This window comes from Bufo bufo, chromosome 5, assembly GCF_905171765.1.
Source record: "Bufo bufo chromosome 5, aBufBuf1.1, whole genome shotgun sequence".
In the NCBI taxonomy this organism is placed as follows: domain Eukaryota; kingdom Metazoa; phylum Chordata; class Amphibia; order Anura; family Bufonidae; genus Bufo; species Bufo bufo.
Window position 1 is genome coordinate 554,612,244 of NC_053393.1, and position 25,261 is coordinate 554,637,504.

Below are 25,261 nucleotides of genomic sequence, written 5' to 3' on the forward strand. Positions count from 1 at the left end.
AGAGATCCAGTCAGAGGACAACACCAGAGAGATGTCCGCATCTTCTCCTTCCACAGGATGGTCAGGTATCGTAAATTTTCCCTATCACTGGTCACTGCTGCGGCCATTGGTTACCTGCAGTGGTCACATGCCCCCACAAATGGGATGTTGATTCCCAGAGTCCCAGTACCTGCGGAGGCGGTCGTGGAGTGATGAAACCGGCAACCAGTGATGGGGATCAGGTAAGTATGAACCCACCACAAGTCCGGTCACTCTAAAGGGATCTGTTAAAAAAGGTTAAAGTTGGATGATGACCCCTTTAACGATCTTTTTCAGTCATGTAAAATATTTCTCGCAACTTGTCCGACTGTCCTGTAACTTACAATATTTGCTTCACAGATTTTATATCAGGATGAAGATCTGAGCAATATTAATGCTACAGAGACAGATGTGAGGGGCGATGAGGAATACAAGGAGGAGGTTCCTACAGAGACAGATGTGAGGGGCGATGAGGAATACAAGGACATTCCTACAGAGACAGATGTGAGGGGTGATGACCAGTGTAAGGAGGACATTCCTACAGATAAGAGTCCAGGTGAGTAGTGACCACTAAATGAAACAGAGACGAGTCTGTAACTGTAATGACCCCCTATAGCAGGCGCCTTCCCCAGGTCCTTACAGTGTCCCCCAGTACTCAGTTACCCCCAGGACTTACAGTAGGACCAAACTGTGTAACAGCCGGACCGTCCCATGAAGAATAATACAAAGCACATATCAGATATAGAACTCATCAGTAGATGACTGGACCAAGATGGGGATGGTAATCAGATGGTTGAACAAACGGATGATGGGGGTTATATGGTGAGCGGATGGATGAACAGACAATAAGTGACCCTGACTGGAGCTTTCCCTAGATCTGTCCTTAGACGCTGACCCCAATACCATCACTGACCCTCACTGTCCCTACAGAAATTCTTATGGAAAACACTAATCTGTAAAACTGACCCTAAAACAAACAACAGGAGAACACTAAGACCTGTTTCGCTCATTCATTAGGTCATCGGCAGCACATTTACACGGGCAGATTTTCGTGAACGAGCATTCGCAGGTACGGTCGTTCCCGATAATCTGCCAAATAATTGGCTCATGTAAATACACCATAACCATAAGAACAAAGGTACACTGATGAAGAAAACTAGGAGAGATACTAGAAAATAAAAGGATTACTGGATTTAAAGGCAAAGAGCTTACACTATAACCAGCAGCCCCCTGCAGAAACTAGGAATATTTACAACGAGGCTAACCAGTCAGGAGCTCCTCTCCAAACAAGGTGAGCTACAGAAGAGATGTCGGCTGAGCAAGAGATCAGCTACTGTATAATACATAGCAACTGCCCCAAACATACTAGTAGACAGGAGAAGAGGAAGCAGTAGGAGTGTTCCCGCTGATCCTAGCCCATTACACCACTGTGGTAACGACTCCCTCAGGTCTGCGCTGTGACTCTCCAGGACTTGCTCAGTAATATCAGGGTGACAGGTCTCTTCCATGAATCTCCTGGACGTGTCCTGGTGTCCCTCTGTGCAGCATTTCACAGGCCTCATGTCACACTTTGGACTGCACTAGATTCTGGTGTCCAAATTCTGAATGTGTAAGGTGTCACCATATGTGTCGTCTATACAGGCCGCGGGTACCTTCCGTAATCTTCTAAAAAATGATGAGGATTGGGCTGCCATGCCACTTCATAGGATTTCGGCTCCCACCTCCACTGCGGGTTCCTCTTCCTCCTGACACCTCAGTGCAATGACTCCTTCTAGGAGCAATTATTTGAATGTTCAAAAAAGGAGTAAACGTCCAGTGGCTTATACTACACCTAAGTATGGAGCGGGTGCAGACACCTTAAGACAAACCCACTGTCAAAGAAGGAAAATGTAATGGTAAAGAAATAGGCCGGCGCTCTCTATCTGGCTCTGTATGGATCAATCACAGAACCATGTGGTATATATGAAAAACATTTTATTAAAATATCACACTAACAATATATACTGTCAGTGCACATGAACATTAAACCTAAAGTGAAATAAAGCGCATAGCATTCCACTTACAGGTAAGTATACATCTGGACGTCCACAATCGTCCTAATGTTCTGATTATGGAAGTATCCGTGTTAGTAGGTTAACCTACTTGGTTCTGTGCTCTATCCATACAGAGCCAGATAGAGAGCGCCAGCCGATTTCTTTACCATTATATTTGAATGTTCAGTTGGCTGTAAGAGTATGGGGGCTTAGTCATAGATCTCAGCCATGGAAGAGGAAGGTTATATCTTCTAACATTGTATTACTGGGACCACTGGCTGTTTCTACTGGGTCGCAGAACAGCAGTATTCCCACTGCTATGTCAGTACCGTACCTTGTATTTGATCTTTGTCCTCCTGGCCATTTACTGCTGCTCTGCACCCCCCACCCCGAGACGGCGGTGTCCCAAGTCACTTGGCGATGTTGTCTGTCCACTACAGAAAATTCTGCTGCCAACAAGATGCCATTAAACCTCTCAGTAAAATCCTGTACTACCCCCAGCAGCTGTGGCCTAATAGTTCTCTCCGGGTTCTTCCCTCCACCTCTCGGTGCTCTGCTAGTATAGGCCATTACTCGCTCCCTGCCATCTTGAATTTGGGTCAGGATTGCCCCCAGCCTCTCCAAGCTTCCCTCAGTATACAGGGTAAAAGGCTCGGTGTGGTCAACATAGACCAGAACGCTGGAGAGACCAACAATCTCTTCATCGGTGGGAAGGCCTGATCTGCCTTAGGCCCTTGAGATGAATTCAGGTAACACTTCACATAACAAGGAGAGAAACTGCGTCTTATAGACTGACTTGGCCGTGATTGTCACTTAGGATCCAGTAATAACTAGATAGGACATTGCAACTTTCTTAACCCTTTCAGCCCTGGGCCATTTTTTGTCTTAGAATTTCAATTTTTTACTCCCAGCTTTCTCTGAGCCATTATGACTTAAAGTGCAGTTCCCCCACAGTGCAATGGGTTTTATTTTTACTGCGTTCCCTACACGGTAAAACTGAATAATGGAAGCACTCATTAGTATTCGCTTTATAAGATGCACTGACATTTCCCCCCCACACACACACACGCTTTTGGGGGAAAAAGTACATCTTACATGTGGGGTCCTCGATGTGGGGTCTGTAGAAAAGGTCAGTAACTGAACAACCCCTTTAATTGTTTGACCACCTGATATCCCACAGTGCTGATCAGAAGGCTGGAGTTGTCACCTGTTCTTCCCTTTGTGAACCCATTCAGCAGGACTGGACTTTCAGGGCAGAGTCTAACAGCATTTCCACAGTCTAATAAAAGCAGGTCTCCAACCCTAAATACTGGTTGCCTCTGGCCGGTCCTATATACTAGGAGATTCCGGATAAGTAAGCAATCGCCCCCACTCTGCTCAGCTTCCCAGCTGTCCGTGACAACCTGCCACAATTTCCGACTACCATTCTGCTCCTACTTAAGACTCCAGCACTGCCCCCCACCCATCCTCTAATGGTCCCCTTGCTGACTCCTTAGGGAGCACATTAGCGGGGGCATAGTCTGTATAGAGAATGCACCAGGGAAGCGGGGACGGTCTTGTGGAGGGCACCGGTGACTGGTTTTACAGATCTCCCAGTGCCCCCTTATTAGTGACTCTGCCACAATTATTTACTTATAATTCCTGATCCTCAGATGCAGTTTTGGAGCTCTTGTTAAAGAACGGAGGGGTCGTTTCACTCAGTATGATTAACTGTAACAAGCAGTAAGCCTGGTTTAATAGGGTTGATCCTGCTGACATATGCTATGTAGAGGGGACCTATCACTTCTGTGCTGGCAGTCAATACTTTTAGATTACCGATAGGCCAAACCTCACAGCACATGCCAGCACTAGGAGGGAGATGAGTCCGATGAGGCTCACTACCCCCCACCGTCCGCCTCCTCCCGACGTTCACTGGCAGGATTCTTTCCAGTTGTGCATAGGAAAACCAGTCAGTCTTGGTCCGGAGGCAGGGGAGGGTAGAGGAGTGCACACTGTGGGGTTCGGCTTGTCAGTACTGACTGCCAGCACAGATGTGACAGACCGCTGAAATCACTGGGCCTGTGACTACACTATGCTGCCCCCAGTGAGGGCCACGTACTACAGGTGACAGGTTCCCTTTAAGGCAGATTATTTTATACAAAGGATTTGAATAGAGAATAGTAATCCGGCCTTACGCTGACTCCATAGCCATGGCTTCCTCATACATCACCGCACTGTTCCTCTCCACTGCCCTGCACTAAAGTGCATTTTTATATGTTAAAAAATATAAGTATTATTTAAAAAATGTATATTATAAAAAATTATTTTACAAAATTTTGGTCTTGTCAGATGACTGTACTGGGAGCTCGGAGGGACAATTTATATCTACAGATTATAAAGCAGATGATCCGGGTGTCACATCAGATACGTATGAAGATTGTGCCATTATCCCAGATGTACTATCCACCCTTCACAGCAAAACTGTGTCATCTGATCCTTTAAAACAAATCCGATCTTCTGATTCATCACAGACTGTGAACCAGAATGCAAGCCACAAAAGGGGTGAGGGAGCCCTAAGAGCTCAGAAAGGAAACAAGTCCTATCCATGTTCAGAATGTGGGAAATGTTTTACTCACAAATCAGATTTTATGAGCCATCAAATTATTCACACAGTGGAAAAGCCATATTCGTGTTCAGAATGTGGGAAGCGTTTTGGTTTGAAATCAGTTCTTTTTCAACATGAAAAACATCATGCAAGGAAGACTCTGTATCCATGTTCAGACTGTGGGAAATGTTTTACTCACAAATCAGAACTTGAGAGGCATCAGAGAGTTCACACGGGAGAGAAGCCGTATTCATGTTCTGACTGTGGGAAATGTTTTACTCAGAAATCTTCTCTTGTTGTCCATCAGAGAATTCACACAGGGGAGAAACCGTATTCATGTTTGGATTGTGGGAAATGTTTTACTTGTCAATCAGATTGTGTTAAACATCAGAGAATTCACACAGAGGAGAAGCCATTTCCATGTCTTGAGTGTGGGAAATACTTTAGCCATAAATCAAAACTTGTCAAACATCAGAGAATTCACACAGGGGAGAAGCTATATTCATGTTCAGAATGTGAGAAATATTTTACTACAAAATCGTCTCGTCTTTTACATCAAAGACTTCACACAGGGGAGAAGCCGTATTCATGTTCAGAATGTAGCAAATGTTTTTCTCAGAAATCAAATCTTATCAAACATCACAGAAGTCATACAGGAGAGAAGTCATTTTCATGTTCAGAATGTGGTAAATGTTTTACTCAGAAATCAAGTCTTGCTATACATCAAAAAATTCACACAGGTGAGAAGCAATATTTTTGTTCAGAATGTGAAGAATGTTTTGCTAGAAAATCAACTCTTCTTTTACATCAAAGACGTCACACAGGGGAGAAGCCGTATTCATGTTCGGAATGTGGGAAATGGTTCACTCAGAAATCAAATCTTATTAAACATCAGAGAATTCACACAGGTGAGAAGCCATATCCATGTTCAGAATGTGAGAAATGTTTTACTAGAAAATCCGTTCTTCTTCTACATCAAAGACGCCACATAAGGGAGAAGCCATTTTCATGCCAAGAATTTGGAAACTGTTTTACCCAGAAACCACAGGTTTCTGAACATTTAAAATCTCACATCGGGGATAAGCCATTTTCCTGCCTAGAATGTCAAAAATGTTTTACTTACAAATCCGTTTTGGAGAGGCATCAGAGAATTCACACAGGGGAGAAGCCGTATTCGTGTTCAGACTGTGGGAAATGTTTTACTCAGAAATCACATCTTGAGAGCCATCAAAGAATTCATACAGGAGAGAAGCCATATTCATGTTCAGAATGTGAGAAATGTTTTACTAAGAAATCAAGTTTTGAGAGACATCAGCAAATTTGCACAAAGGAGAAGCCGTATTCATGTTAGGAATTTGGATGGTGGGGAAGAGAAATAAAAGTGCTAAAAACGAAAAATGGTTGCAGTGGGAAGGGGTTATAAATTAAAGGAAATGTGGTGGGTGTGGAGCTCCCATATAGGATGCTTTATGAACGTGTAGAAAAATGGAGGCTCCAGAACTCGTGGTAAAGTTTTGTCAATCCCGGTCTTTATTGCACCAAATTGTATATACAAGTACAGTGGCAGAATCTGGGGGAGTGAAGAGGGGTGCCACTGTACTTGTATATACAATTTGGTGCAATAAAGACCGGGATTGACAAAACTTTACCACGAGTGCTGGAGCCTCCATTTTTCTACATGTTGTGATGTTTGGACTGGCTTGGGTCTGCTCCGCGCATTGAATCACAGGATGAAATTGGGTGAGCTGGACAACTTACTATTTCTACTTTAGGATGCTTTCTGCTTAGAGATGAGAGAATTTGTTTAGCATTTACTAAAAATTCATCTTCCGAATCTTTTAAAATGGTGTCCTCAATCTGAGGATCTGAAGACAGCATGACGAGGAGGATGGAGAAGGTAGAGCACATGACCCTGCCGGGGCCCTGGCTGCAGGGCTTGCCCATAATGACTTGCAGTCAGCCTCAGCCAATCAGGAGAAATGATGCTGACGTGTCATGAGCACTATATATGATCCACTTTATATTGCTGTAAAAGCAGGGGCGAACTGGCCAATGGGACGATGCCGAGGGGGACTCCTGAGCCCTTCTCATCACTGCTGGATGGATGCATAATGATCTCTTGCTCTCAGTAGCAATTAATGCTAGGAGCATCAGGTATTTAAAAGGCTTTTCTGGGCTTAAACAGTTATTTAACATTAAACATGCCCTGGCCATACTAATATATATATGTGTGTGTGGTCCCTCAAGTTACAATAATAATTCGTTCCAGAACCAACAACCAATTGTATGTTGAAACCATTGTAAGTTGAGTAATCGGTTCCGAAGCCCCAAAATGTCACCGAACAGAAGAGAAAATGAAGATTTAAGAACAATAAGCAGATATCGAAGACATAAAACAATTTGGAAAAATTCACCATTTTCTAAAATTCTATTTCTTTGCTTCTTGCCTCATAAAATATTTATGACTTTACATTCCCCACATTCCTACTTTATGTTGGCATCATTTGGTGATTGTCATTTTATTTTTTAGGACGTTAGAAGGCTTAGAATTTTAGAAGCAACTTTTAAAATGGAAAATTTCCAAAACCCACTTTTTAAAGGGATTCTGTCACCTGCTTTTACCATTTTAAGCTGGCACCATCGCTATGTTGACTAAAGTACCTTATTTTCAGCAGTCCTCTTTTTACTTTATTTTGTTTTGTAGTTTTGATATAAAAGCGCTTTTTCTGTTATGCTAATTAGGGTCCAAGGTGCCCAGAGGGGCGTTTTTTTCACTCTCCGGAGCCCAGTGACGCCCCCCTGCAGTGCCCAGCCCGCCTTAATTTGAATTCCACGAACGCCTCCTGATCATCAAATAACCTCCCACAGCCCCGGCAAATGGTTCCGCCCCCTCCCCACGTCATAGTCTACCTTATAGAAATGCCCCGTCCTTCTTCCTGTCTGCGGCCAGAAAACTCACGCAGGCGCAGTACTGCCAGCGGCCTGCGCGATCATCAACGTCCTGAGGGCAACAGCGCTCAGGTCACATCACTGGGCTCGGCGCATGTCCAGTGAGACTTTTGAGGCTGTTGCCCTCAGGACGTTGATCGCGCAGGCCGCTGGCAGTACTGCGCCTGCGCAGTCTATAAGGTAGACTATGACGTGGGGAGGGGGCGGAACCGTTTGCCGTGGCTGTGGGAGGTTATTTGATGATCAGGAGGCGTTCGTGGAATTCAAATTAAGGCGGGCTGGGCACTGCAGGGGGGGCGTCACTGGGCTCCGGAGAGTGAAAAAAACGCCCCTCTGGGCACCTTGTATCAAAACTACAAAACGAAATAAAGTAAAAAGAAGACTGCTGGAAATAAGGTACTTTAGTCCACATAGCGATGGTACCAGCTTAAAATGGTAAAAGCAGGTGACAGATTCCCTTTAAGGATCAGTTCAGGTATGAAGTCACTTTGAGGGGCTTACATAATAGAAACCCCCGATAAATGACCCCATTGTAGAAACCACATCCCTCACGGTATTCAAAACTGATTTTACAAATGTTGTTAACCCTTTTTAGGTGTTCCACAAGAATTAAAGGAAAAATGGAGATGAAATATCAAAATTTCACTTTTTTGGCAGATTTTCCATCTTAATTTTTTTTCTGTAACACACCAAGGGTTAACAACCAAAGAAAACTCAATATCTATTACCCTGATTCTTAAGTTTACAGTGTTGAAGCCGCTTTTATTACACACAGTTTTTATTGATAATAAAGAAAGGCAATATTTGACAGTACTTACATATTTGTCCAGTATTGCAATTATTAAATGCAACAGTATAATTTCATAAGATAAGTGTCATATAGCTCTCAAGTTTGATTGCCCAATGAATAATGGGGTGGGGGGAGGGGGTCTGGTTATGGAAAGGTAGGAGAAGAGGAACAAAACAGGGACAACAAACTTAATTTGTGCCAGAGAGGTTCGTATAATTAGAGAAGTAGGATTGTTGTGCATTTTCATAAGTGTACAATGTATCTGATGATACTATATTCAATATGGATGATCATTGCCTTTAACATGTGATCAGCATGAACCTGAATGTGATCAGCATGAACCTGAAAAAAACCAAGATGGGTTCATAGCAAGTTCAATGTGTTAAAAGTGGATATATAGAGAAGACTATACTTTTATTATTGTTTAGAGACATGGATTTATCTACACTGGTTTCTCTAAACTTGTCTGTCCGAGGAACAATGGGTGTTTCATGGCTAAACCATGATCTGATAAGAGACGTCCATAAAACACATCTGGTGTGGAACAGATATCTATTCATATATTCGCATATAGATATATATTCCTGTGTGCATTTATTTAGCGTTTGAACTTATTAATGATTCATATATACTATGTGATATTGATGTATTATAACCAAATATTATTAATGTATCTTTATATGTCTGTATCCCACTGAGAAGATATATTCTAGGGGATATAGAAAATGTGTTTAAGTGGAAATTTCTTAAATAGGGTTTATTTTAGAGGAGCTGATGTTATTTCAAACATCATTACTCAATAGCTGAAGACAGTTAAGGTACACAAACCAGAAAAACCATCATTACTCCTATCTGCCCCATAAATTCAGGGATTAGGAAAAGTTCTGGTACCGCCAGTCAGTCTGAGCAAAGTGTCAGAAAAAGTCCCTCCTAATTGATTTAAGGTGAAAAAGATCAGAGGTTAAGTGGTATAATAAAGCAATATAATATGTTAATTCTTTAAAATTGTATATGATACAACAGTGCCATCAAATGGTAGATGGGCAGAAGTTTCTGAGGAATGTCAGTTAAGTGACATCATCCCCATGTTTAACATACGTCACACCCACCTTATCTAATTGGTAATCCCTATTCCAAGAGGGGATGGGCATAGATAAGGATGGGGATATCTGATCCAGTTTTTGGGGAGAGAAAAAAAACTTCTTCAAACACTTCACAAACTTCACAAAAGGAAAAACTTCACAAGGACTTCTTCACAACGGAACTCTTTACAAAGATTCATTCATCAGCATCACTTCACACGTCAGGAACATACCATAGGACGGGACATATCTGAACCTTGGAAAGCTGGGTCCATTCTAAAAGCTCTTTATCCCAAAGCCAGGGGTAATGTATAATTTATTTCATTTGCAGTAATTATAAATCGCTCCAATTGGCATATAGTTGAGACCCCATTATTAGTGGGTCAATAGTGTTAAAACAATAATTTTATGGGAAATTTTAATGAACGTGCACATCATTAGAATTCCTGTAATATTGATATCAGAGTGGAATCTCTGATCGGATATTATTATCCGTAGTTAGGCCAACGGGCGTATTTATAAGGTGTCTCTTACTGCCATATTCTTTGATTGAGCATAAGGGATTTTCCACAGATTCATTTCTATTGTTTTATTGTTGTTGTTACATTATAATATTTTGGTAATCAGTATACTAATTGGTAATAATTTGATAATAATTTGAATAACATTATATTGTACTTGGTGTACTAAATTAAGTGAGCCCGGCGTAAACGGCGGAGCATCATCTTGTGGTCAATTTTGATATTATCCTTGTATTCATTTGTATGCCATTTTTACTACATGTATTTATTTGTAATAAATTATATTTTATATAATTAATTGCACCCTGTTTCATTATCTGCACAAATTAACTTTAGATCTCGTCAATAAAAGAACTGGCGTTTATATGTCCGCCAATTAAATTTTTATTTTTTTAATTTTTCATATTTCATAAAAATATGAAATCATAATTTTTATGATTTCATATCTTATATGAAATAAATACCCGACATATAATTGGAGGTTCCACCGAGATTGATTGAGATATTTCTATAACCAATTTGTGCAATTAGTGAAGATATTACTTAATCCTTATTGGCAAGTCAAATTGTTGTTGTTATTGATTATCGATCAAAATCATGAGTGTGACAGGCAGCGACCCAGGTAATGGCCAGGTTTTAGCAGATAGTCCATCTGACCCAGGAAAGATAATCCCTAAGGTTATCAAGTATATTTATTCCCGTTTGAAGTTAGATAAAAATATAGATGAATGGACTAATGAGCTATTGGAAAGAGCCTATGAAGAACGTGGAGATATATGGAAGTTAGGTGGCATGGTTGATTAGATACCTGACATATATGGATTTGGCAACTGATAATACCAAAAGGGACCAACACCTCTTATGTGCATTGCCACCTGTTTTGTATGCATTGTTGGCGGTCAGTACCCTTTCCGAAGATAGGTATGAGTCTATAATGGCTACAAAAAAATATGTATCCAAGATGGAATCAGAACTACAATCCGCAGAAGCGAAGATCAAAGACTTAGAGTACAACCTTAGTCACAGCCATGATGCATACCAAAAGGCAAAAAGTGATTTAGAGGATTTATATCTCCAGTATTCCAAAATTAAACAGACAGATGGATCAGCCCATAATATAGTCAATGCTGAAAGGGATCCATCTAACGCTGTGGGATATCCTGATCCTCCATGTCTTACTCCCCACTATCCAGACATGCCACCACATGTTCCCCTGAGAAGAGATGTTAGGGTTAAATCACCTGTGCCGTATAAGTCTCATGAAAGTTGTGAAAGTGCATGTGAGTCTGACAGTGATGTGGGGAAGCATGTGACTTATTCCTTGCCACAGGATCACAGGCGACCAACATATGCTGAGGTGGTTTCTAGGAATAAAAATTCCCAATATTCAGATAAGGATCAGAGCTCCTCAAGCATAATTAAGTTTTTGAATACTACAGTATCCAAATTTTCCAAGAAAGGTTCTTCTCAGATAGCCAATCACTTGGAAATGTATGAATCCACTATGGATTCTTTAAAATTATACTCTGATGCTGACAGGATCAGATTCCTTCCATGGGCATTTGATGATAAGTATCGTCATTACTTTACATCATTTGGGGAGAGAGGCATTCAAGATTGGCCAAGTGTTTTGCATGAGGTTAAATTGGAATTCGGACCGTACCGAACCACCACTGCTGCAAAACGGGACATATATAGCCTTACATGTAGACCCAATCAGAGTCCCCGTGAATTCCTCTCTGTCCTCAAAAATGCCTATGGGTTGGCATATAGATCCCCAAAATGGGAATCTGAAGAATTCAAACAGTTATTCTATGACGCTATGCCAACCCAGATCAAATTTAACTTAGCCAGAGATCTGGATATTGATGCCCCCTTGGATTGGTTGGTGACGGCTGCCACCACGCTGTATAATATCAGTGAGTGCCATGCAACAGAGGAGAGAAGGTTTAAAAAATCCCCAGAGCAAAAGGTAGCTGAAGTAAAGGTAAACCCTAGCTTGGGATTTGAAAGCCAGCCACAAAGGTTCCCTCAGTCTACAGGACCTGCTCAACAAGCCCAGCAACAACAGGTAGGACCGCCCAAACAGACCAAACCCCAAAATACTAATGGGTCAGAGGGGAATAATTCAGGTAATGGGAGGTCTAACTACCGTCCCTATTACAATAGGGGCCCCCAGGGATACGGGCCCTATAATTATAGGAATTATCAGGGTTACAGGCGCTGGGATAATAGACCCAGACAACAGAGGGAAGACAGGCAGGAATCCTCAAATTCCCCCAGGAGTAGGTCACCTACCGATAACCAGGGTGCTCAGCAAAACCAAAATGTGCCCAGACCAAACAGGTTTGATCAGCTGGCAGAACAAGTGGCCCAGTTGAGTGACATTGTGAGAAAGTTGGTATCTCCAGGAAAACAGCCTGAGCCTTTTTTAGGGGCAACTCCAGGTCCCAGCTCAACATCATAAAGCAAATTGGGCCGGGTCAGAACCCAGGCCACTGTAAGGATATTAAGTTGATTGTGGTAGAATCTGATATGATTCATAATTCAATATTTCCTTGCAGTACCCCTGACCCTGAAATTAGGGCCAGGGGGGAAATGTCTAATATGTCATTTGTCTTGCAGTCTAATGATGTCAATTCATATGACCAGATGTCTGTTCCAGTGTGTAATCCCATCGTTCCAGCATCTAGCCGTGAGCCAGCTGTGACTTGTGGTGTCACACAGCTTGTCACAAAGGGGGGGGGGCTGACGCTGCTCGTCCAGCTTGTCCTGAGAGACTCAGGAATGCAGAGGTCACGGAGCTGCAAAGAGGTCAACCTCTCAGACAACAGATGGGTAAACATCCTAACTTTCTCTGTGATTTGTTGCAGGTAGATGGCCGATACTTTGTGGAGATATATCTCCAAAATGAACTTATCGGACCAATCAAAGGATTAATAGACACTGGATCACAAGCCACCATTTTATCAGTTATTTCCAAAAGATTTTGAATTTAACATCAAAGAAGCCACGATTAAGGTCATTTGATGGATCTTTGATAAGTGTGGGTGGAGATGCCTTACAGGTAAAAGGAATATCCTGGTTGACATTTAAAATTGGCAAGAAGACAATTAGACATCCCACATTGATTGTGGATCTTCCATATGATCGGATGATCATAGGAATCGATTTATTAAAAAGATTGAGTCCCATAATTGATTTCATTAATGAAGCAGTATGGACTCAGGTGAAGGCACCCATTGCCTATGAATACTCTTGCAACACACAAGCACAACACAGTTGTCATGTGATTGAAGAGAAACCTAGCTCTATTGAAGTGCATTTCAGGAACAATCAAATACCGGAGGTCACAATCCTGAAGAATGGTAAGCCCGAGGAAGATGTTAATGTTGCCGCTCACATCATTACCATCCAGAGGGATAAAATCAAAAAGGTAACTCTGGATGATGATATATTAACCATTTCTCTTGAAAGGGGTAATCACGAAGTCGCAGACCTGACAAGACACATTCAATCGATGGTACGGATTAAAAAGGTCAATGACAATTTATTGATTCCTGTACAGGTAAACAATATAGCCCGGGTGAAATTTGCCAAGTTGGATTTGAAATCCGAAGCAAGTTACATAAGCCTAGGACTCTTGAAACAGATCACCAATCCTAAAATGATTAAAAGTTTCTCTCCACAGGACCAATGGGTTCATGATCTGGATGGAGATTCCCAAAGTCATAATGTGATTGCAAGATGCGTTTTGTCTATCTCCATAGGAAACAAAACTACGGAGCACGTTTTCATCGTGATAAATGAACCACGGTATCAAATGTATATAGGTAATGACCTTCTGCACCGATTTGCCGTACAGATTGACCTGGTGAATAACACCTTATGGTCCAGATTGCCGGGAAACCCAGAGGGATTCCAGAATATAGAACAAGCCTTACGATGGGGACAACAGATGCCCTATGCCGTAAGTATCATGGTTGCTGAGAAAGTTGAAATTCCTGAAGGATGCAAACCATTTCTTCTACCCATTAAAATAAAGAAGGGACAGAAGCTGAAGAACACAGACGCGTTGATCTGTTTATCCAACAGAATACAGCAACTCGGCCTAAAGGTAAAGCCTACTCCCCTGATCAATATCCATCAGGATCCGTTACATATGGTAATTCATAACATGGTTTCCCATAGCATATCCCTACAAAAGGACACTGTAATTGGTTTGGCTATGGATTCGGAATACTACACATTTGGATTCCAAAATGATGTTATTGGAATAATTCCTGATGAATACCTGACAGAGGAACAAACAGTGGAACAACATTTTTCCTCAACCCCTGAGGGGTTATTTAATATCCACTCTGTTTATCCTTTCAGCTCTGAAGAAGGTACATGCCTCATCGAAGAATCATCATTGGTTTTCAACCATGAGATCGATGAAAAAGAGTATGAATCGTACCAGCAAGGAAAGGATAAGGTATGCTACACCCAGAACGATTTAACTAGTGAGCTTGAAGAAGCTTACGAGTTAAGTCAGCCTGAGATTTTCCCAGAATTTCAGGAGCGGGTGGAAGAACAAATCTCCATGGCTGACGCATGCTCCGATGAGTCGAAGCGTCAACGGCTAAAGGAGCTCTTCGCAGAGTTCCAGGAGATGTTCGCCAAGGATTCTTATGACTGTGGGGAAACAGACCTACACGTTACAAGAATCCAGACAGATCCCGATGCACCCCCTGTTTTTGTCCAACAATACCGACTTCCGCTGGCGGCTTGCGAGTCACTATCGGAAATCGTCAAAAACTTGGAGGAGAAAGGTATCATCCGTCCAGTACACAGTTCATTCAATCATCCGATACTTGGAGTCCTCAAACCTAATGGTCAATTTCGTCTCTGCTCGGACCTAAGACAGTTGAACAAACGTGTTTATATGTCCGGATGGCCCGTGCCATATATTGACCAGTGTTTGGCACAAATACAAGGATCCAAAATCTTCACTGCCCTTGACTGTGCACAAGGATATTGGACGATTAAGGTAGATGAAAGGGATCAGTACAAACTGGCCTTTACATTTGGCAAACGACAGTATGCATGGACCCGACTGCCCTTCGGGTACATAAATGCAGGCCATGAGTTTGCAGTGTTCATGCATAAGGCAATGCCTGATGCCACTGAACGAGGTACCTTGTCTTATGTGGATGACATCCTGATAAAAAGTACAACTTTTGAGGAACATATTCAGGAGTTGAGGCATGTACTAACCCAGCTGAGGAAAGCAGGTGTAAAACTTTCTTTGCAAAAGGCTCAATGGTGCCGGAACAAGGTTAATTTCCTAGGTCATGAAGTCACTGCGGATGGAATTAACCCACAGAAAAAGAAGGTGGAAGCAGTGACCAATACAAAATCTCCTACAAATCTCAAAGAGTTGAGATCATTCCTGGGCATGATGAACTATTCACGTAAGTTCATAGATAATTATGCCGAAATTACAAAACCTCTTTTACAGTTGCTAAAGAAAGGAGTAAAATGGGAATGGAGTGAGCGTCATGAGCACGCTGTAACCGAGCTCAAGGCCAAACTTATCCAGGCTCCATGCCTTGCTTATCCAGAAGGGGGAAAACCTTTCTTTGTGGAAACAGGTTTCACTGATAAAAGCATAAGTGCAGTTCTTTTCCAAAAACAGGAAAACCGAAACAAGATCATCGCCTATGCCAGCAAGTCCTTGTCACCGGTTGAGGTAAAATTCAATGATTGTGAGAAAGCATTGTTGTCAACTGTGTGGGCTTTGCAATATTTTAGGAGTTTCATTCAAGGCGAAAGGATCATTGTGGAGACCGCACATCAGCCACTGCAATACTTGCAGAGTGATCGTATAAGAGATGGAAACTTGTCAAACAGCAGGATAACCGCCTGGACAATGTCCTTAATGGGATGGCCATTGGAAATCAGGTACAAACAAAATAATAAAAACCCAGTTGCTCAAGGATTAGCAGAACTCCATGACTGTACCCATACGGAACATAAAAGTGAGTCAACGGAAAATGATTTCCTGGATGAACAATCATCATCACCATATAAATCTTATGAAGAGGAGTATTGCAAATTGTTACCATGTGTGTACGTAGACGGCTGCTCCTTCCATGTCGATGAAGGATCCGAACGTACATTGGTTGCAGGTATTGGAGTCGTATGGAATAATACATTCCTGAATGTATCCGTTGGATACAAGATTGGTTCCAAAAGCAGCCAAGTTGCAGAACTTACTGCTGTGTACAAAGCCGTACAAATGGCTATTGAATATGATGTTAAGGAGTTTGTAATCATCACAGATTCTGACTATATTCGTAACAGCTTTGTGGAGTACTTTCCCGGATGGAAAAGGTCAGACTGGATGAGAAGTAATAACAAGCCAGTAAAGCATGGTAAGATGTTTTGTAAAATTGATGAGATGGTTACCGCCCACAGTCTTACTATTTATTGGAAGAAGGTAAGAGGTCATTCAAAATATCCAGGCATGGATAAAGAGGGGAATGACTTAGCAGGTTCCCTTGCCAAGCAAGCAACCATTGATGGAGAAGTCTTTAACGTTGATGACCTCATGGGAACTATCCAAGTGGATGCTATGACAAGGAGTCAGGCCCAAAAGGGAGCTGAAGCCAATGTGGCGCAGTGGAGCCAAAATTCCCCTAGTGAGGATCTCATTGCAAGCCAAAAGGGGGATCCAATTATTGGTCTCTTTTATAAGCACATTGAGGATCCACACAACTTCCCCATAACCACGGAAGACTGTGTGGGTAAGGAGGAGTTACGAATTTTGATGAAAGGTAAGTCCCAAATCTCATTACTGGATGAACTGCTGATAAGAACCTCCAAGAATGGTATCACGCAATGGATAGTACCTGCAGCATACCGAGGTCTGATGTTACAACATGCACATGATGCCCCAACAGCGGGTCATCGAGGTGAGAAAATAACGTACGAGTTACTACGGGACTACGCTTACTGGCCACATATGTTACAAGATGTGCGAACATATTGTCAGGGATGTCTAATCTGCCCTCAATTCCAGCCACAAGGACCCACTCATCGGGCACCATTGATGAAAAGGGGGATGTCCATGCCATGGTCAGACATCCAAATTGACTTCATTGGACCAGTAACAACCTCATCAAGAGGCAACAAGTATATGTTAACCGTAACTTGTCTGTTCACCAAATGGGTGGAATGTTTGCCGTGCAAAACATGCAGTTCAAGCGCATGTGCATCTCTGCTCATTAACCATGTATTTTCTAGATTTGGTCTTCCCCGGCGCATCGAATCCGATCGTGGAAGTCACTTCACCAGTGAGATGATGACAAAGATGTGGGAAATCCTGGGGATAAAGAGGAAGCTACATATAGCTTATCGACCAGCCTCTAGTGGTGGAGTAGAACGTTACAACCAGTCCATTGTGAACATCCTGAAAAAGTTTGTCAATGAATCTGGTAAGGACTGGGGTGTCAAGTTGCCTTTGGTGCTTATGGCCATCAGAGCCACCCCAAGCGCAGCAACTAAACTTTCTCCCTTCGAGATGATCACGGGAAGGAAGATGGTGTTACCCCAGCATTTACTTTACAGGACAACAGACCATCACTTGATCAATGCTACAACGTCGCATCAGTATGTGGAAAATTTACGCAAGCACCTTCAGCATGCTTTTGCGTTCGCCCAGAAGAATATAGAGAAAGCCGCAGTGAGTGCTAAGACATACTATGATCTGAAGACTACACAGAAGGAATATCAAATTTCCGATCGGGTATATCTCTATAACTTCGCTCGGGATCAAGTGAAGGAGAGAAAATTCCTACCTTCCTGGAAAGGTCCCTATGTCATCACTGACAAATTATCTCCAGTGGTCTACAAGATCAAAATCCCTAAGGGGGATGAGTTTATTGAAAAATGGGTGCACATTAATCAGCTACGTGTTTGTCATCCTAGTGCACGACTTCGAGAGATTGAAGGAGTTGGATGAATAGAGGTGAAAAGACTTTATGGTTCCAGCTAAAGACGGAAATAAGGATTGGTATCGTATGAACGGAAAAGCGTTATCTGTTATTCTACATCTTTAACGCATACTAACCCATCCTGATGTATGTTTCCTCTGTAACAAAATGTCTCCTAACTCACCTCTGAAACCAGAACTTACTCTGTCCAGGAAAATAACTTATGCCAATCAGCGGTATATGGTATTAGTAACTCTTTTCTTGCAGGATAAAGTTAAAAAAATAAAATAAAATGTATATACTCATATGTGTCATACAATATTTTATAGACGTAAGATGTCATCAAAAATGATTGCCATTATCTACGTCGTTCTGATCTTGGGGAAGGAGTTCCATGCTGAGCCGATTGCTGTGCCAGGTCCTTCATCGGGGATCATGCTACAAGATAAAGCGGGGTTCATCTTGACGAACAAGAGGATATTATCCCAGAAGGTCTACATCAACCTGGATCCACGCGTTTTAGTCTAAAGGCAATTCAACGTGTCCGAAATCCAGTCGCCGGAGCTCCAATCCTGGTATCAGATGCATATCGGATATTCCCAAGGACGGGTTGCGCAAATCCTGGAGCAAGCAAAGAAAACCTTGACCAGAGAACAGTTTTCTACAGACAAAAGCGATTCATGTTTTTGCAATAGTAGCCGCCATAATCTTTGGCGTAGTGGGCACTGTTATTACTACCGGTGTGACAGTTGCCGATTCCATCTCTATCAAGATATTGGAACTTGAAGTTGGTTCATTGAAAAAGGAACCTATTAAACATTCATGTGGAGATGGAGAATCAAAACAAACCTTTATCGAACTTATATCCTGTTTTGCAGGATCTATGGGATGGTTGAGTTTGTTGACCATCCAAGTCATGCGTTAGATAAGGTTCTCCAGAATAACTTTAGTCAAGCTCTGGTTGGAACATTATAAGCCAAGTCTACGCATCGAAGAAGATAATGAAAAGCCCTTTTAAGCATTCCAAATACATTCACATTTTATGGAATATTTTGGAATGAAGGGGGATTTGTTGTGCATTTTCATAAGTGTACAATGTATCTGATGATACTATATTCAATATGGATGATCATTGCCTTTAACATGTGATCAGCATGAACCTGAATGTGATCAGCATGAACCTGAAAAAAACCAAGATGGGTTCATAGCAAGTTCAATGTGTTAAAAGTGGATATATAGAGAAGACTATACTTTTATTATTGTTTAGAGACATGGATTTATCTACACTGGTTTCTCTAAACTTGTCTGTCCGAGGAACAATGGGTGTTTCATGGCTAAACCATGATCTGATAAGAGACGTCCATAAAACACATCTGGTTTGGAACAGATATCTATTCATATATTCGCATATAGATATATATTCCTGTGTGCATTTATTTAGCGTTTGAACTTATTAATGATTCATATATACTATGTGATATTGATGTATTATAACCAAATATTATTAATGTATCTTTATATGTCTGTATCCCACTGAAAAGATATATTCTAGGGGATATAGAAAATGTGTTTAAGTGGAAATTTCTTACATAGGGTTTATTTTAGAGGAGCTGATGTTATTTCAAACATCATTACTCAATAGCTGAAGACAGTTAAGGTACACAAACCAGAAAAACCATCATTACTCCTATCTGCCCCATAAATTCAGGGATTAGGAAAAGTTCTGGTACCGCCAGTCAGTCTGAGCAAAGTGTCAGAAAAAGTCCCTCCTAATTGATTTAAGGTGAAAAAGATCAGAGGTTAAGTGGTATAATAAAGCAATATAATATGTTAATTCTTTAAAATTGTATATGATACAACAGTGCCATCAAATGGTAGATGGGCAGAAGTTTCTGAGGAATGTCAGTTAAGTGACATCATCCCCATGTTTAACATACGTCACACCCACCTTATCTAATTGGTAATCCCTATTCCAAGAGGGGATGGGCATAGATAAGGATGGGGATATCTGATCCAGTTTTTGGGGAGAGAAAAAAAACTTCTTCAAACACTTTGAAACTTCACAAAAGGAAAAACTTCACAAGGACTTCTTCACAACGGAACTCTTTACAAAGATTCATTCATCAGCATCACTTCACACGTCAGGAACATACCATAGGACGGGACATATCTGAACCTTGGAAAGCTGGGTCCATTCTAAAAGCTCTTTATCCCAAAGCCAGGGGTAATGTATAATTTATTTCATTTGCAGTAATTATAAATCGCTCCAATTGGCATATAGTTGAGACCCCATTATTAGTGGGTCAATAGTGTTAAAACAATAATTTTATGGGAAATTTTAATGAACGTGCACATCATTAGAATTCCTGTAATATTGATATCAGAGTGGAATCTCTGATCGGATATTATTATCCGTAGTTAGGCCAACGGGCGTATTTATAAGGTGTCTCTTACTGCCATATTCTTTGATTGAGCATAAGGGATTTTCCACAGATTCATTTCTATTGTTTTATTGTTGTTGTTACATTATAATATTTTGGTAATCAGTATACTAATTGGTAATAATTTGATAATAATTTGAATAACATTATATTGTACTTGGTGTACTAAATTAAGTGAGCCCGGCGTAAACGGCGGAGCATCATCTTGTGGTCAATTTTGATATTATCCTTGTATTCATTTGTATGCCATTTTTACTACATGTATTTATTTGTAATAAATTATATTTTATATAATTAATTGCACCCTGTTTCATTATCTGCACAAATTAACTTTAGATCTCGTCAATAAAAGAACTGGCGTTTATATGTCCGCCAATTAAATTTTTATTTTTTTAATTTTTCATATTTCATAAAAATATGAAATCATAATTTTTATGATTTCATATCTTATATGAAATAAATACCCGACAGGATGGAGCTACTTCCAGAATTAAAGTGTACTCAAAGTTGGGTATGTCTCAAGCCACTTACCCCAACTTTTTAAATAGAAGTCATAGACTCCTTTGCAGGAGGCCATGGTACTTTCCATTGCACAATTGTACCCCACCCTACGCACAATGTCATCAATAGTGGGAACCTGAGTGGAGCGCCAATGTTTAGCAATAAGTGTTTTAACTGCTGTGAGCTTATCCCTGTCTAGTTTGGGTAGATCATTAAGCCCTATATGTAGTAAGCAAAAAGCTGGATTACTAGGTACGGAAAATCTCATTTTGCTCAATAGTGCCAATGTTTCATCCCATAATTCTGTGAAAGCTGAGCAGTCCTAAAATATGTGCTTAATGTCTCCTAAGGCTTTATCACATCTCCAGCAAGATGCAGTCACCTCTGGATATACCTGAGATAGGCGTTGCAAGGTCATGTTCCATCTGTATAGCATCTTACGTGAAGATTCTAAGTGGGATGCACAACTCGAAAGATGTCCCAAAAACCCTGAACCAGATTTGTTCATCCTCAGATAAATCCAGATCTGATACCCACCTCACTATCCCAAAAATATTGTCTTTAGAATTATATTCTAGTAAGGCCTCATGCACACGACCGTTGTGTGCACCCGTGGCCGTTGTGCCGTTTTCCGTTTTTTTTCGCGGACCCATTGACTTTCAATGGGTCCGTGGAAAAATCGGAAAATGCACCGTTTTGCAGCCGCATCCGTGATCCGTGTTTCCTGGCCGTGAAAAAAATATGACCTGTCCTATTTTTTTCACGGCCAACGGTTCACGGACCCATTCAAGTCAATGGGTCCGTGAAAGAACACGGATGCACACAAGATTGGCATCCGTGTCCGTGATCCGTGGCCGTAGTTTAGTTTTTATACAGACGGATCCGAAGATCCGTCTGCATAAAAGCTTTTTCAAAGCTGAGTTTTCACTTCGTGAAAACTCAGAACCGACAGTATATTCTAACACAGAAGCGTTCCCATGGTGATGGGGACGCTTCTAGTTAGAATACACTACAAACTGTGTACAAGACTGCCCCCTGCTGCCTGGCAGCACCCGATCTCTTACAGGGGGCCGTGATCAGCACAATTAACCCCTTCAGGTGCGGCACCTGAAAGGGTTAATTGTACTATCATATCCCCCTGTAAGAGATCAGGGCTGCCAGGCAGCAGGGGGCAGACCCTCCCCCCCCCTCCCCAGTTTGAATATCATTGGTGGCCAGTGCGCCCCCCCCCTCCCTCTATTGTAATAATTCGTTGGTGGCACAGTGTGCGCCCCCCCCCCCCCCTTCCTCCCTCTATTGTAATAAATCGTTGGTGGCACAGTGTGCGCCCCCCATTGCCCCCCCCCCCCCTCTATAGCATTAACAACGTTGGTGGCCAGTGTGCAGCCTCCCATCTCCCCCCCCCTCCCCCCATCATCATTGGTGGCAGCGGAGTTCCGATCGGAGTCCCAGTTTATTCGCTGGGGCTCCGATCGGTAACCATGGCAACCAGGACGCTACTACAGTCCTCGTTGCCATGGTTACTTAGCAATAGTACAATAGTAGAAGATTAATACTTACCTGCTGCTGCGATGTTCGTGTCCGGCCGGGAGCTCCACCTACTGGTAAGTGACAGTGACAGGTCTGTGCGGCGCATTGCTAAATGAACCGTCACTTACCAGTAGGAGGAGCTCCCGGCCGGACACGAACATCACAGCTCCCAGGTAAGTATGAATCTTGTACTATTGCTAGTAACCCGCTGCCACCAATGATCGGGGGGGGGGGGGGGGGCGCAAGATGGGAGGCCGCACACTGGCCACCAATGTTGAAAATGCTATAGAGGGAGGGGGGCCAATGATTGCCACCAACGATTTATTACAATAGAGGGAGGAAGGGGGGGGGCGCACACTGTGCCACCAACGAATTATTACAATAGAGGGAGGAAGGGGGGGGGGGGGGGGGGGGGGCACACTGTGCCACCAACGAATTATTACAATAGAGGGAGGAAGGGGGGGGCGCACACTGTGCCACCAACGATTTATTACAATGGAGGAAGGGGGGGGGGGCGCACTGGCCACCAATGATATTCAAACTGGGGAGGGGGGGGGGGGGTCTGCCCCCTGCTGCCTGGCAGCCCTGATCTCTTACAGGGGGATATGATAGTACAATTAACCCCTTCAGGTGCGGCACCTGAGGGGTTAATTGTGCTGATCACGGCCCCCTGTAAGAGATCGGATGCTGCTAGGCAGCAGGGGGCAGTCATGTACACAGTTTGTAGTATATTCTAACTAGAAGCGTCCCCATCACCATGGGAACGCCTCTGTGTTAGAATATACTGTCGGAAATGAGGTTTCACGATCTAACTCATATCCGACAGTATATTCTAACATAGAGGCGTTCCCATGGTGATGGGGACGCTTCAAGTTAAAATATACCATCGGATTGGAGAAAACTCCGATCTGATGGTATAAAAGGGACTCCGGACTTTACATTGAAAGTCAATGGGGACGGATCCGTTTGAAATGGCACCATATTGTGTCAACGTCAAACGGATCCGTCCCCATTGACTTGCATTGTAATTCAGGACGGATCCGTTTGGCTCCGCACGGCCAGGCGGACACCAAAATGACTTTTTTTTCATGTCCGTGGATCCGCCAAAAATCAAGGAAGACCCACGGACGAAAAAACGGTCACGGATCACGGACCTACGGACCCTGTTTTTGCGGACCGTGAAAAAAAACGTTCGTGTGCATGAGGCCTAATAGTTTGTAAATTCTAGACAATCCCTTAGTGCGACCAGATTTGCCAAAAAAGTACAACTCGAAAGCTGTGATAGTAAATTTTGGGGGTTGTGGAAGGGAATTCAAAAGGGTTCGTAGTTGTAGATATTTGTAAAACCCCCTATTTGATATCTGAAAAGAGTTGGCTAGGGTGGAGAAGGGGATCAAATGGTTGGTATTCAAGATGTCTTTGATTTCATTAATCCCTGCAGCTGTCCAGTCTGAGAAGGAAATATCGGAAATCAACAATTCCACCAATTGTGAAGTGATATTAGATATGCTCCATGAGATTAAATCCTTATTCCTAACCATTTTTATCCACGAATTGATGCAAGCTTTCATTGGTGGCAAAGAAGAATCGGAAAGAGCGTCCCTTATAAGATTTGCTTTTATGTAGTCCTTTAAGGGGATTGGGCCCATTTCCTCCCCTTCCATTTGGACCCATTGTGGGGCATCCTCTCCCAAAAGCCAGCATCTCGTTTGATCTAGTAATGCTGCCTGATAATAAAGAAACAGGTTGGGAATGCCCAATCCTCCTTGTGCAACTGGTTTTTATAAGTAGAGGCAGCCACTCTGGGTTTTTTGTGGTTCCATATAAAGGTATTTAATGCCGCTTGCAGTTCTGAAATATATCTTTTAGCAAAAATTATAGGGAGATTCCTAAAGAGATATAGTATCTTAGGCAAGAGCATCATTTTAGCTGTCACAATCCTACCCACCCATGACATATCCACTTTGGAGTAGGTGGCTATTAGGAGCAAGGGGCTGCTGGTGACCCTCTAAAACATTAGGGGCGAGGGCCTGCTGCTGAGCTGACCATCTAAAACATTAGGGGTGAAGGTCTGCTGCTGATCTGACCATCTAAAACATTAGGGGTGAGTGCCTGCTGCTGATCTGACCATCTAAAACTGGCGAGGGTTGCTGCTGATCTGACCATCTAAAACATTATGGGCAAGGGCCTGCTGGTGACCATCTAAAACATTAGGTGTGAGGGTCTGCTGCTGAGCTGACCATCTAAAACATTAGGGGGAGTGTTGCCCTGCCTCTGTTGGAACTGCTGTGTGTTCCCCTCGTCTCCCCTCCACGGTTGGCCAAGGAACTACGTACTCTGCCGCCAGCGTTGTCAGCTGGAAATTTTTGGAGCAATTTTTCCACAAGTACCTTCTGGTATTGCACCATTTTGCTAGTCCTCTCCACCACAGAAATGAGAGATGAGAAGTTCTCTTTGTAGTGGGGGTCGAGAAGGGTAAACAACCAGTAATTGTTGTTGACCAAAATGCGTATAACGCGAGTGTCACGGGAAAGGCAGCATAACATTAAGTGAGCCATGTGTGCCAGATTCCCAACAGACAAGACTTCACTGTCCTCATCAGGAGGATGACTCTCAATCTCCTCATCCTCTTCAGCCCATCCATGCTGAACAGATGGAATAAACCTGCTATGGGTTCTACCCTCTGTAGCGGAGGCAACCGTCTCCTGCTTCTCCTCATCATCATCCAATTTGCGCTGAGAAGTCGAACTGAGGGTGGTGTGGCTATCACCCTGTGTACTGTCTTCCCCCATTTCCACATGCAAAGCGTCCGCCTTCATTGTGAGTAGCGAGC

General features: G+C 42.5%; 1 protein-coding gene across 1 annotated transcript; it reads left to right on the forward strand.

The window, feature by feature from the left end:
• The first annotated feature begins 521 nt into the window (after positions 1-521).
• LOC121000863 (zinc finger protein 84-like) lies at positions 522-7,152 on the forward strand. The gene is made up of 3 exons (XM_040431603.1): positions 522-574; positions 4,380-5,543; positions 5,796-7,152. The coding sequence occupies exons 2-3, from the start codon at positions 4,679-4,681 to the stop codon at positions 5,984-5,986; spliced, it is 1,056 nt and encodes a 351-aa protein (XP_040287537.1). The 5' UTR covers positions 522-574; positions 4,380-4,678; the 3' UTR covers positions 5,987-7,152.
• Positions 7,153-25,261: the final 18,109 nt, after the last annotated feature.